At 46.1% G+C, this 14,671-nt stretch overlaps 1 protein-coding gene across 1 annotated transcript in view; it reads left to right on the top strand.

Moving 5' to 3' along the window:
- Positions 1-14,671, top strand: part of LAMA5 (laminin subunit alpha 5) — a 256,947-nt gene that overhangs the window by 214,741 nt on the left and 27,535 nt on the right. The window contains exons 52-59 of the mRNA XM_063142632.1: positions 1,496-1,666; positions 3,244-3,440; positions 6,390-6,506; positions 8,247-8,401; positions 10,353-10,494; positions 11,840-11,942; positions 12,187-12,300; positions 13,605-13,784. Of these exons, the coding sequence (XP_062998702.1) occupies positions 1,496-1,666; positions 3,244-3,440; positions 6,390-6,506; positions 8,247-8,401; positions 10,353-10,494; positions 11,840-11,942; positions 12,187-12,300; positions 13,605-13,784 (1,179 nt within the window). The remainder of the gene's footprint in view (positions 1-1,495; positions 1,667-3,243; positions 3,441-6,389; positions 6,507-8,246; positions 8,402-10,352; positions 10,495-11,839; positions 11,943-12,186; positions 12,301-13,604; positions 13,785-14,671) is intronic.

Below are 14,671 nucleotides of genomic sequence, written 5' to 3'. Positions count from 1 at the left end.
GTGAGGTACTGGTTCCTCTCTATTCGGCCCTGGTTAGGCCTCATCTAGAATATTGCATGACAAGCTGAAGCGTGCTCAGAGGAGGGCAACCAGGATGATCAGGGGTCTGGAAACAAATCCCCATGAAGAGAGACTGAAAGAACTGGGCGTGTTTAGCCTAGAGAAGAGAAGACGGAGGGGAGACATGATGGCACTCTTCAAGTGCTTGAAAGGTTGTCACACAGAGGAGGGCCAGGATCTCTTCTCGATCCTCCCAGAGTGCAGGACACAGAATAATGGGCTCAAGTTAAAGGAAGCCAGATTCCAGCTGGACATCAGGAAAAACTTCCTTACTGTTAGAGCAGTACAACAATGGAATCAGTTACCTAGGGAGGTTGTGGGCTCTCCCACACTAGAGGTATTCAAGAGGCAGCTGGACAATCATCTTTCAGGGATGCTTTAAGGTGGATTCCTGCATTGAGCAGGGGGTTGGACTCGATGGCCTTGTAGGCCCCTTCCAACTCTGCTATTCTATGATTCTATGTTTTGTGTAGAGTAGAAGCAGATGAACAAATAATTGTATACTGTTTAGAGAAATGTCATGAGTGATAAGGAATAACTATGTGGTTGTTTATTTTAGCTCGTATGGGACTTTACAATACAGAGCGTTCAACTTCTCAATAAACACAGATCATGTCAAATGTATCTTTCAAATGAATCCCTCCTTTAATAATTCTTTTATTGTGGCTGGGAGTGTAGGAGTCTAGAACAGGGATGCAGAGCACTAGAAACTGTTGAGACACATGAAGAAGATGATCAAGATCCAAACATTGTAACATGGAAAACATGTCTAAGCCTAGCCCTGAGTGAAGCCCTGAGTATGTTGAGTTCCTCCTAGATTTGGGCCATGTCTAACTTGGGTGTTGTAAGCCTTTTCCACATTGTGATGCTTGTCCCAGGAGTGGCAGGCAGGTACATTCCTGTGAATGAAAACTGTGGTATAGTAGGCTGCCCCAAGTAGCTCGCTTGCAAGCCTATTGCCAAAAGAAATCATCGAGCAGAGTAAATGGGCTGCAGATTCTTGGGAAATAGAGCAACTGAGTTGGAATCACAAAATTATCAGTTTTCCTTTAGGGGAAAAACAAGTTGCTTGCTATCACGTATGTAGAGATATGTTTGAAATCGTACCGGTTATCCACAGTGTGATGTAGCCACTATAGCGTTGATTTTGGACGTGGCAAACCCAGGGTCAGGTCCCTGTAGTGCTCAGCCATAAAGATTGTCAGGTGGCCTTGGGCAAGTCTCTCTCAGCCCACTCCACAGGGTTGTCGTGAAGGTCAAATGAGAGAAAGCCATTTTTGTCCTCAGTCATCCTGACCTTCTTGGAGAAACGGCGGGAAAGAAATGTTCCAAAACAATAAAAAATAGAAGTGCTTTTCATTTCCTGGACACAAGGAAATGATATTTACATTATAGTTACATTTTTTTAAAAAATGATGTGGCTTTTTTTATATAGATCTTGTGTGCCAGATGAACACCATTGCCACTGCAAATGCCAGCACCACTTCCACCGAGGAGTTCCGGCAGAAGATGGCTGAGGTCGATGCGATGCTGAGGCATATGAAGGCCGTGGACTTCAGTTTCCAAAGAGCCACAGCTGTTGAGGAACACGAAGAAGCTCAGAAATGTGAGTATAGTGTGTCTGTGTGGGGTGGAGGCGGGGTGGGATGGAGGCTTGCCTATCCCAAGGACTCTTTCCTTTAGATTATTTGATCAGGAGTCTTGCTGCAAACTGGTATGTGAATCTTCTGGTTGAAGGCCTGGGGAGGTTATATAACATTAATCACATCAGGCTAATTTCACAAACGGCAATTTCAGCATCCTTACCTTGAGCTAATGATGACCTAAAGCTGCCCTCCCCAACCTGGCACCCTCTAGATGTGTTGGACTACAATACCCACCATCCCCAGTTTAGCCTGTTGAACTGGCTGGGGAATGATGGGAGTTGTCGTCCACATCTGGAGGGCACCAGAGTGAGAAAAGCTAACCTAAACCTTCCAGAATATAAAGATGTATGTGGTCATCTCACCTGTTAAGATTTCTATCCTGTCTGTGCAAAGGGCTCAAGTCTAGTGACAAAACCACGCACAAAAACAATTTATTAACCTTCTAAGTTACTCAGAACTTCTTTTCTGCTAATCACCCATTGCTTTGTGCTGAAGTAGGATTTGCCAGGCCTTAAATCAGTTCTACTGATGTTGAGAGTCTAGGCTTTGGCTAGAGGCAGACTAAATTCCTAGAAGGTGTGAGTTCCAACCTCGGAATTTTGTTTTTTCTTGGCACTCCTCCGAATTCCGGACTTGTGACCAAGTTGAGAAAAGGACAATAACAATGTTGGGGAGGTGGGAGCTGGCATTCTGGTTGCTTCGGGGCATGCCCAGTATTGGGGGCGCCATTGTGTAAATGTTTGTATATGCGTGCAGAATCTGAACCTGCAACACTCACGTCTGTTGAGGCTTTTGTCACACCTTGGCTCAGTAAGTTGGTGTTAGAGGAAGAGAAGGAAGTTCCTAGGGGGTGGTTAGACCCAGGGGGGTGGAGGGGGAGGATCTCGCGATATGGTGATTGCGCTATCCTCCCCCTCAGTCTACATGCGGCATGCGACATCCCGTGAGGAAGAGGACGTCGCGGCCTCCATTTTGATTTTTTTTTAACGGAAAAGAGCGTACGAGCGCTCCAGTGAAAGAGGTAATTTTTAAAAAAAATCCCACTCCCCCAATGGACATGGAGCTCCTGAGGAACCCTGTGCCCGGTTCCCAGCTCCTCGCATTTACTCGTGAGGAGCTGGGACAATCCGGGACGGCTGCCCACACGTCCCAGGACCGCAGGAAAACCCAGGATTAAAGCCTTCCCGGCTGTCCCGGGGCAAGGGAGGGATCATCCCTCCCTGCCCCCAGGATCCCCTGTGCATCATTTGGACGCACAGGGATGATCCCAGGGTGATCCCCGTGATATCGCCCCATTTAGCCATGCCTCTAGTCTTGAAAAGATCGGTGTGATCACTCATAAGCATGGCCCATCTTCCTTCATTGACAGGAAGAGCAAATATAATAGTGAGCAGTGTGATTAAGCTGCATAGCCCACCGAGAACAATGTCTCCCCTCTTTCTGTGCTGGGGCCAGCATAACCCTGGGGGAGACGGCACCTGCAGGCCCAGAACTGCCTGTGTGTATCAGTAGCTATTTTGAGCTCTCGTTCCGCCAGTGCTGGATCGTGTGAAGAGTGAGCTTTTCAGCAAGTTGGAATCCAACCAAGAACTGGTGGATCGCATCAACGGCCAGTTGGATCAGTACAGCTCAGAGGTGATGGACCTGCGAGATGCCCTGAATGAAGCTGTTAATAAAACCCGCCAGACGGAGGACCTCAACAGCCTGAATCGGAATCACCTGGAGGAAACCCAGGTAGAAGAAGGGGGGGGGCAGCGCTGCTGGATGACCTGCTGCGCCTGAGGGAATTTTATGTTATTATACAGCCATTAAAATTGCCTGATGTTTCGATGGTGGGTAAAGCATGTCTGCGACATAGACCTGCATCCAACACATGCTGCCGGGCCTGCTTAAACGGTGGGCCTTTTCACACGTAAGGCTAAGCCATTGTGGTTAGCGTTGGGAAGCGAACCACGGCGGTTTAGTGTGTCCTGGGGGTTGGGAGAAAACCCCGACGGCGATGGCTAATAAACCACTCCGGGTAACTATCCCCCTTCAGCGGGGTTAAGGGCCCCTGGCGGGGTGGCTTACTGTGTGGTCTGTTGGGATCATCAGTAGTTAAAATGGCTGTTTTGTGAAAAAAGCACGGTGACCAAAGAGTCGGCTGCCTAGAGCGGTTGCAACTTCCAGCGATGCTCTAGCCGGCACGGACTTTCTCGATGGTCGAGATGGTTGCATGCCAGTTACAGCATCCAGTGTGACCTGATTCCCATTGAGGTGATCGCTGGGGTATGCGGCCTCAGCGGCGGGAGGACAACTGAGGAACCACAGAGCGGAGAGCGGTATGTAAACCATGGGGCACCACGTGGTTCCCGGTTGCGTGATGGTTACGCGCATCATGGTTTCGCTAACTCCCCACTCCATAGTTACCCTAACCACTCTTCCCCCAGTCATGTGTGAATAGGCCATGGATCTATCATGTCTTTAGTGCCTGTCAAGCCAGCCCCTCAAGCCAAATCTACCAGATCAACTAGAGGCCTCCAGTTGATGTTGCAGTTCCAAAACCAATTGGGCTAGAAACTGCAGCTGCCGCCTGAGGCCTCTTTGAGATGGGGAGGAGTTAGGACTGTAGAAAAGACATGTGTAGCTGCTATGAAGCCACCCCTTGTTTTACTATAATTTCTGGATTATCTTTCATTTTTCCTTCTGTTTCCTTCCTCCCTTAATCAGAAGATGACATCTATCCCGTAGCCACAAGCTCGCCACAACTCAATACGTAGAATTTCTCCTCCTCTCCTCCCTAAAATGGCTAAATTTATTTCCCTTTTGCCCTGCCCACCCCCAGTCTTTGAAGCAAAAGTTCCAAAATGGAATTTCGGCTCAGATCTATTTTAAAACCTAAATAAATAAATGAGACTGCAGGGTTGTTGTTTTTTCATGCGATCCTACAGCGATCCTACCGCTGTATTTCTAAGTAACTCTCTAACTTTCATAGAGGCATGGATAAGCCTGAAGAGGCAAAGGCACTGATTTTGTACAGAATAGAAACCTAATGCCACTCACATTGCTGGGGTTCAGTTAACGTCTAATAATCACAGCTGCAGGGTTGACAAATCCAGAGGAATAGCTTCGTTAGTATATTGTAGTCAAACATAATAAAGGGTCCTTTGGTACCCTAAAGCCTAACAAAATACGTCATGGCTTAGACATTTTTTGGGTCAGATGCATCTACATCTACTAATAATAGCAATAAAAGCAGAAACCCGAGTGCAAACGACATAGACAAAAGAATCCAACATTAACATGTATTTTAAAAGTTGTGATTTCTTTAGTGCAATCCAGTCTCTCTCCTCCTGTTCCTATATAAATTTTGCAGACCACACTCCTCCCCCTAGTTCGAAGCGAAGGTACCTGCAGCTTAACTATTAGTCAACATTGAACAATGTGTTTTGAGAATAAGAACATAAGACGTTCCATGCTGGATCAGACCAAAGGTCCATTTTATCCAGCACTCTGTTCACACAGTGGCCAACCAGCCATCGGCCAGGGAGGAACAAGCAGGACATGGTGCAACAGCACCCTCCCACCCATGTTCCCCAGCACCTGGTGCACACAGGCTTATTGCCTCGAATACTGGAGATAGCACACAACCATCAGGGCTAGTAGCCACTGATAGCCTTTGCCTCCAGGAACTTATCCAACCCCCTTTTAAAGCCATCCAGATTGTTGGCCATCACCACATCCTGTGGCAGTGAGTTCCATTTTCATCACCTGCTGCAGGTGGAAGCTAAGTGGCTCCCACATGGAAGCATCCCTGCCCTGCATTGGATGAGGATGTCCAAGGGCAGCTGTGGGGGGAGAGCAAGAATTGCACAGGTAGTGTGGCCTGACACCACACTGGGAACCGCGATCAGATTATGCATCAGTTCGTTATATGGACTCGGGATGAAAGAGGTTTGGGTGCTGGGCTCATCCTGCTGCCACAACCAAAGGGGTGAAAATTCATAGGAAGACTGTGCATTATAGAGGCCATACCATCTATACCAGTGGTTCCCAAACTTTTTCAGGTCACCGCCCCCTTGGTTCCACAAACTCATGCCCAGTGCCCCCTACCGTACACTATAAAAATCATTACTCAGAATAGCGGTTTTCAACGATTCACTGAGGAAGATAATAACAATAAAATTCAAAACAGTAACAATTCATTGAATATTTATTCAAAATCCGAAGCACCTGCCGCAGGCCTGCGGAGGGAGGGAGGGAGGGAAAAGAGAGCGAACACCTCTGTTTTGCAGGTGGGGCACACCAAGCAGGGTATGTCTCTTCATTAGCATTTTGGTGCTTTTGAAACATTTCAATTCACCGTTAAAAGGACTCTTCTTAAATGGTATTAATACATGTGTGGATTCTTCCCCTATATGGCTTGGGACCAAACTGCCTTCTCCCATAAAAATGTCCCTGGGCTTTAAGACCTTCTGGAGAGGCGCTTCTCGGAAAAGACCACCTCGAGCGCCCCCCTGCCGCCCCACCCCTTTGCCTCTTAACGCCCCCCTGTGCGATCCCACTGCCCCCAAGGGGACAGTACCGCCCACTTTGGGAACCACTGATCTATACCATATGATGATGGCCTTTGAGTAGTATAAGATGCTGGATTTTTATGTTGGGCTGCAGTACTGAATGGGTTTCTCATGGGTATCTCAACAGCAAAAGAGCAAAGAGCTGCAGGAGCAGTATGGCGTGGTCCAGAACACCTTGCGCATGGCTGAAGACTCTCTGGCCCAGGTCTCGGATTTCCTACAAATAATAGAAAATGCCAAGGAGGTAAGTGGTGCAAAGCTCAGGCTTCCCAGGAAGTCTGAAGATGGGAGGAGGGCGGAATGACCTGTGTGACTCGAGGAACTGCTGCTTGTGAAGAGGGGAAGAGGTGGCAAACATGAAAGGATAGGTGGTTAGCAAGAGGATGCGGGGTAGAAAAATGAAGCACATCTAATGCAGATAACGCCTAGCCCCAAGATGTTTGTCTGCATTCTGAAGAATTCTAGGACAAAAGTTGGGGGCAATCCTAGACACCTATTGTTATCTGCCCCTCCTGTTTCCTTGAGGTGTGACTAGGAACATAAGAAGAGCCATGTTGGATCAGACCGATGGTCCATCTAATCCAGCACTTTGTTCATACAGTGGCCAAACAGCTGTCAAGTAGGGACCCACAAGCAGGACACCCGCCTGCCCATGTTCCCCAACAAATGGTGTATAGGCTCACTGCCTCTGATACTAGAGGTGGAACATATCTAATAGCTATTGATAGCCTTCGTTTCCAGGAATTTATCCAACCCCCTTTTAAAGCCATCCAGATTGGTGGCCATCACTACATCTTGTGACAGTGAATTCCATAGTTTAACTATGCGCTGTGTGAAGAAATCCTTCCTTTGATCTTTCCTGAATCTCCCACCAATCAGCTTCATGGGATGAGCCATTTCTAGTATTATGAGAGAGGGAGAAAAATGTCTAACACACACACCACAGGTAGATAAAATTCTCCACGTTTGACTCGCATTTATCGCCTCCCACCCAGTTCCAGTAAGCTGAAGAATTGGGCTTTTCAGACACAAAACAGATGGGTGCTCTGTGTGTGTGTGTGTGTGTGTGTGTGTGTGTGTGTGTGTATATATATATATATATATATGTATGTTTTGACGTAAGTATAGTAATGCACTTTTTAGAGCTAGTGCAGAATGCAACTCACACTAGCAGAGTTTTTCAGAAGGTCCAGCGTCAAGACAAAGAAGCTGATCTCAAGATGAAAGACCACAGGCAAAGATCAGTGGTGCTCATCTAAGTTCTTTATTGTGCAGGATCATACAGCATGGTAGCAATTTACATCAATATACACAATGACTTTTCACTCTAAACCTAAACCTTCTTCTCCACACTATCCATAGTCCAGATTCTTCTTTATCGTCATTTGAGCCAACCAGTTAGTGGCATTCTTACCATGTGGTATTATTACATCAGCTTTCCCACACTCTTCGTGAGTCAGCAAACCATTCCAGCTGCTCCTAATTAGTCACCTGGCTGTAGGTGCAATAATCACTTCAGCCTTGAAAATACCACCAGCTAATCTGGATTTCTCCTTGTGTGTCATAATGGTAGAAAAACCTCTAGTCACTTTCTTGGTTCACTCACCCAGAAACCTGACATGTTTACCGATGTTTTGTATGAGTATGTTTGTGTGTGTTCTTTGAACAAATTTTAGATACCTTTTAGAAAGCAGTTCGAAAAGATAAAATGGAGCTACATCTTCAGTTCACCCCATGAAGCTATTTCCAGATAGTTCCGGAGGGTGGGAAGCACTGAGAAAACAAATAGAATTATTTTTTGAGACCACCCTCATGTTTGATACTTTGGGGAGAGGGGGCAGGTCCCATCCGTCTGAATCATTATTGCAGTAGGCCTCAGATGTCTGGACGATTTTCATGTCACTGAGAGGCGTCTACAGCCCGAGAGAAGGAATGGAGAAGTAAGGCTAATAAATTCTGGCAAATGCTTGCTGCCGTGTTGCAGGAATCGGAGAAGTTAGCAGCCCAGCTGGATGGAGCCAGATATCCTCTGTCAGAGAAAGCAAAGGAGTACTCCCTTGCGAGCACCAAAATCCCCATCGTTGAGGAGGCTGAAAACCATGCGAAACTTCTAGATGAATTGGCACAAAACCTGTCCAGGTAACAGTTCTTGTTTTGTTGCAATGCCCTGAGCATTCCTTTGTCCTGGGATTTTCTTCTTTATTTGGGTTCAAAACAGTGGGTTTAGGTTTTGGCACTCAGGTTCTTGGGCAAGGTTTTTTCCCAGAAGACACCAGTTTGTCTTCTGGGTAACGAATATTTTGTAAAAATGGAAAGGCTCAATATTACCTACAATGGATGAATGGCTATTGAAGATGGTTGAGTTGGCGGAGATGGCAAAACTTATGTCAATAATTAGAGAAAAGTCTTCTATGTTTATAACTGAATGGAAACCTCTCATAGACTTTTTGCAGGGACTAGAAAAAAGGTGATTTGTTTATCTGGATTCAATGATTAAGAAGAAAACCTTAAGATAAAAGAAGGAGGGTTTTTATTTTTGTAATTATAGAGCAAGAGGAAATATGGTTACATATTTTTGCTGTGGAAAAAATCAGAAGTCCATCTTAATTTTGTATGTTTATTTTTCCTTTTTTCCTTTTTTACTGTGTGTTTGTAAGTTTGTTGTGTTTTGAAATAATAAAAATAAAAAACAGATTAGTGGAAATGAATACTTTGTGACTGGGCACACCCACGATGGCAGCCATGTTATGAATGGGAAAGCCCTCCGGACAGGCATTTTGTGAGAGTGCCCGTGGCACTCTCAAAATTCCAAATGTGCCCATTGATACAAAAAGTTGCCGACCCCTATGTACTTACATTGCCAAGATTTGCTTGAATTTTATTAGAAAGAGGTACCTTTCCTGATGGCACTTGTGTAAAAACGGTTGAGCTTTAAATAATGGCTGCGTTCAGACAACACGATAGTCAATGGTTAGATAATAATCAACTCAACAGTTATTTATCTAGGGGGTGCTCTTCACACAACAAGATAATAATCAACCGTGGTGTGGGTTAGGATCAGCGTTGGGTTGACTATTAGTCCACACTGAGTTGACTCACTCATCCCCCACCCTCTCTCTCCCGTCAGTCCTCCCGCTAGTATTTCCCATCAGCCATTGCTGCCAACAATCTATCCTGCCAGCTGGACTAGAGCGGCAGCCGCCAATTTGACAGCTCTTGCCTTGTGACTCTGTGGCTGACAAAATAGCCAGTGGTGGCCAAGGAAATAGCCAACGGTACCCTCCACACAGCACGTTAACCAATGGTGGTTCAAATAGCCAACTTTGCACAGCATTGGTTATTTGAGCCAAATAGCCAACCGTTGGTTAAAAGATTCCCTCCACACAGCACGATAACCTATGGTATGTTAAATAACCAACCGTTGACTATTTAAACTACCACTGGTTATTGTGCTGTGTGAACCCAGCCTTTGTGTGCATTTTTTTTAAAAAAAGGTTAATTTATTTATTTATTTATTTATTTATTACATTTTTATACTGCCCAATAGCCGAAGCTAATAGCCGAAGTAATTTGTAGAAAGAGTTTGCATTTTCTGGGCTTTTGAACAGTTTTCAATTTCGAAAACCGTATGATGGGATGCAATCAGTTTCTCTTGTCAACCCATTTCCTTTCCTTTTTTAATTTTAAAAGCAATGGGGAAGTGAAGTAAATCGCTTCCTGTGGTCCTTTTTGGGAAGAACTCCACGTTTTGATACTAGTGCCTCTCTGAATCTGTTTCGCCCCTTCAATTTCGGAGAACAAAGTACCTTATACCATTTATATCTGCTTTACCCTTACAAGAGCAATGCAAGTAACGTGGGGAGGAGGGAGAAAAGATGATGATGATGTGTCAGTCATGAGTATCAAGTCCACATTGGGGCGCGTGATCCTCGCTGCATGCAGAGAAGGTCTTCAGGAAGCTGCCTCTGAAAGGGATGCAAAGTACAGTGCCTTTGAAATGCCCCTCTACCCATCCCTAATTTGGCATCTGGACTACAATGAGACGCCTGGCAAATGTTCCTCTGTTTATTTATTTGTCTTCCACAAACAGCATCATCCACGGCACGAACCAAGACGGATTTATTCAGCGAGCCATCAACGCCTCCAACGCCTACGCCAGCATCATTGAGGCTGTCAAGAATGCAGAGCGTGCCGCCAACGAAGCTAATCATGCCGCTGGCGAAGCCTTGACGGTACGGGTCAAGCCAATCGCAGCTGTGGCTACAACTAGTACAGTTGTTAAAACCCTTGTCATAGGATGCAGTGCAAGTTCACTCACCTGTCCTGTGTATACCTGCTTAGCCAAGGTTGTGCCTTGTCACCTGGTGCAGCAGCAATGGCAGTCAGGGAGAACTGGGTTCCTTTCGTGTGATTATACCCCCTTCCCCAGATATCTTGCAGACAGATGGCTCTATTTGCAGAGCTTGTTGGAAGAGAACTAGCCTGGCAGGCAACGGGAGAAGGAACCTGGCAAATTGATAGTCTCTTGGCGGCGGCAGGTGGCAGTGGTGGCTGTATCTCGCTCGTTCTGAGCCCTACAGTTGCATATGGGCCAAGCTGGAAAGCCATATCATGCAAGCAGATTGCCCATACTTCTTCAAATTGTATTTACTGAATCTAAGTGAGTCAATTGAATTTGGATCATGAGGCACAGATTCAGTTCAGCATTAGCAAAATTGGCAAGAGCTTATTTGGAAGTAATGCCACCCACTCAAGGATGGGGACGCTGTTCGCATTGGGGAAAAGAGTGTGAAAGAAGAGGATTGGAAATCATGGGATGGTGGACTGGCATCCAGGAGGGGCTAGCCAAGGGGATTTAGATCCCCCTTAGAAGCCCAAGGGCTTTGAGAAGTTCTGTGTGGGTTACCCGGTAGTGAAAAGAATCTGAGGCCATAACTAGATGGGATGATATCCTGGTGTTCGCCCCGGGATTGTCCCTGTGCATCCACACAATGCACAGGGGTTCCCAGTAGCCGGGAGGTATGATCTCTCCCTTTCACCAGGATATCACCCTACAGTTGTAACCCGCTTTTTCCGCATTCTCGGGCTGATCCCGAGACCGTGGAATATGTGGGTGGGCGTCCCGGTTTGTCCCGGTTCTTCGCAGTTACTCATGAGGAGCTGGGAACTGTGCACGGGATGCAGAGCTCCTCAGGGGTGGTGGGGTGGGGGAGCGGAAAAAATAGTTTTTAATACTAATAAAAAAAACCTAACCTTTTGCGCACGAGCGCTTGTGTGCTCTTCTCCTTTAAGAAAACAAAAAACAAAATGGCGGGCGCGACATCCTGTTCCTCAGAGGCCATCACGCGCCAGGTGTAAACAGAGGGGGAGATCTCACGATAACAATATTGCAAGATCCTCACCCCTCTGTCACGCTAGACCAGGTAGGTCTAGCTGAGGCCATAGAATAGCAGAGTTGGAAGGGGCCTCCAAGGCCATCGAGGCCAACCCCCTGCTCAGTGCAGGAATCCAGCTCAAAGCATCCCTGACAGATGGCGGTCCAGCTGCCTCTTGAATAGTTGTCCTCTATGTCGACAGAATGTTATCTTGGATAATCTTGGGGCCCAGTCAAAAGAAACGAAGAAGAAAAGCAATGCCTTAGAAGAAGCTGTGAAGAAGGAGCAGAGGAAGCTCAGTGAAGGTAAGAGAGGAACTAACAGCACCATCTACTGACCAACCTAAATCCTGCAAGGACGGTCATTTTAAGGCTTCCACCGCCTTGATCTTTGCCCCTACTGTGCTCCTGGGGTCCCCAGCTGATATCTCTTATTCTATTACCCCAAAATTCACAGCACCAGTTCTCTTCCACAGCGGCAGTGATGGAGACTTTGCTCCAGCAATCCTGACTTGTAGATCGTTAACCCTGTGCTTTATTTCAATCCAAGACATCAAGGGAGCCCTGCAGGCAGCAAAGGACAGATTGGCCGGCCTCCGGACAAAGAAAGAACAACTTCTGAAGCAGCTGCAGTCAGTGAAGACCACATTGGACATGGTCCAAGGTTTGTCCTGGTTACAATTCCTTCACCGACTCCCCAAAGAAACATTCCTGTGGGATCTCCTTTTAACATTCTGGAGACTAGCCCACTATAGCATCTTCCAGTGTTAGCTTTGATAGTTGCACACATATCAGCAAATCCATGGGTGCATCCAGACAAATGGATTGTAGCACTTCCAATCAACAGTCATTCTAGAGATACTGGCCCCGTTCAGAAGACACCTTAAACCATGGTTTTAACCACGATGGTTAAGCCAGGAAGCCTGGCTGTGTTCAGAAGACACCTTAAACCATGGCTTTAATCATGATGGTTAAGCCAGAAAGCCTGGCTGTGTTCAGAAGACACCTTAAACCATGGTTTTAACCACGATGGTTAAGCCAGGAAGCCTGGCTGTGTTCAGAAGACACCTTAAACCATGGCTTTAATCATGATGGTTAAGCCAGAAAGCCTGGCTGTGTTAAGAAGACACCTTAAACCATGGCTTTAACCATGGTGGTTAAGCCAGGAAGCCTGGCTGTGTTCAGAAGACACCGTAAACCATGGCTTTAACCATGATGGTTAAGCCAGGAAGCCTGGCTGTGTTCAGAAGACACCGTAAACCATGGCTTTAATCATGATGGTTAAGCCAGGAAGCCTGGCTGTGTTCAGAAGACACCTTAAACCATGGCTTTAACCATGATGGTTAAGCCAGAAAGCCTGGCTGTGTTCAGAAGACACCTTAAACCATGGCTTTAACCACAGTGAATAAAGCAAAAAAGTCTTCTTCACCATGATTAAAGCCGTGGTTAAAGGTGTCTTCTGAACATGGTCTGACTTTCTGGCTTAATCACCATCGTTAAAACCATGGTTTAAGGTGTCTTCTGAATGGGCCCGTTCTGTCTTTTCCTTCTTAATGGATTTTCTGTGGTAAGAAAAAAAGATGGAATTAATGGTGGGAAGACACGGGAGGGTTGCTAATGGAAGACGTTGATGCTTGGGCCATCCATAGAAGTCTATGAACAAGGCAGGGTTATTGCACTATAAAACCCTCATCTGGAAGCACCTTGTGTCACTTAGCGTAAAGGAAATGTATGTTAATGTTTAGTTTCACCACCAAAAGCCAAGTCGTGCTTCCTCCAAGGCCCTTTGCCTTTGTCCTTATGGCACAAATTCGAATGCATGGAATTAACTGGATCTGACATTTGTGTGGTGACTTCCTCCTGCAACACGAGTCCGGCTGCGTGCGAGGAGCTTTGCTTCTCCCATTTCACTCTTGCTAGTTTGTCTTGCGTGTTTCTGTTTACAACCTGCCCCCTTTCCTTTGCCAGGTGGCACAACAGAGGCGATCCAGAATGCCAAAGATGCTGCTACGAGGGCCAACGAGACGGTGGCCAGGATGGAAGGGAAGCTGAGTGACATGAAAGGCAATCTGGATGAGTGGAAGGAACAATACGGAGACCTCAAAAGCGAAGATTTAAGTGAAGCTGTTCGTGAAGCCAAAAGCACTGGTATGTAATTCCCATGCTCAAGTATGGCTGTTCTTCTAAGGAAAGGTGGAGGCTGCCTTGAAGATGACCCTTGTGTTGGTACATAGACCCTCTTCTATGGAATGCAGTGCTTTGAAACCCTGATATTTAAAAAGAAGATGAATACATTTCTAGTATTATTTTTATCGCATTTATATGCCACCTTTTTTCCTCCAATGAACCCAAGGCGGAGTACATAATCCTCCTTCTCTCCATTTTATCCTCACAACAACCCTGTGGGGTAGGTTGGGCTGAGAGTCTGTGACTGGCCCAGAGTCACCCAGAGGGTTTCTGTGGCTGAGTGGGGACTAGAACCCGGATCTCCCGACTCCCAGTCCAACACTCTAACCACTACACCACACTGGCTCGTTTTCACTTGTTTTCACTTTTTATTCAACGTCAAATAAGAATGGCCCATTTGCTTCCTTTCATTTCTTACCTGTTGTACATTTTTTCATGTTAATAACCCAGCGATGGTTTGTTCGTGTTGATTTTATGGAATTATTTTTTGTGACAAAATGCTAAATTGAAAAAGATAGGAACTGCTCCCTTCTTTGCCTTCTGGGCTTTCTTCATAAGCTAGCTAGGGAAGGAGTCAGTTGCCACAGAAACAATTTCTTCTTTGATGCCCAGTTCTATTAGGTGTTGATTACCACGGTGATAGGCAATCAGATCATCAGAGCTCATAATTAATTTGAGCTTGATTCGCAGCAGAGAATAAAATCAGCAACTACAGTGGCCTCTCTCATCAAAAAACTTGACAGCCGGCCTTCAGTTTAAGAGAGGCTTCAAACAAAAGTTTTGCATGCAAAGCAATAACAGAGCTGTGCAAATGAGGTAGCCCTATTACGTGAGGTTGCAACTGCCTT

This window comes from Elgaria multicarinata, chromosome 1 (assembly GCF_023053635.1).
Source record: "Elgaria multicarinata webbii isolate HBS135686 ecotype San Diego chromosome 1, rElgMul1.1.pri, whole genome shotgun sequence".
Taxonomy (NCBI): Eukaryota; Metazoa; Chordata; class Lepidosauria; order Squamata; family Anguidae; genus Elgaria; species Elgaria multicarinata.
The sequence above is the reverse complement of the archived record's forward strand: the minus strand, read 5'-3'. Positions and strand labels throughout refer to the sequence as shown.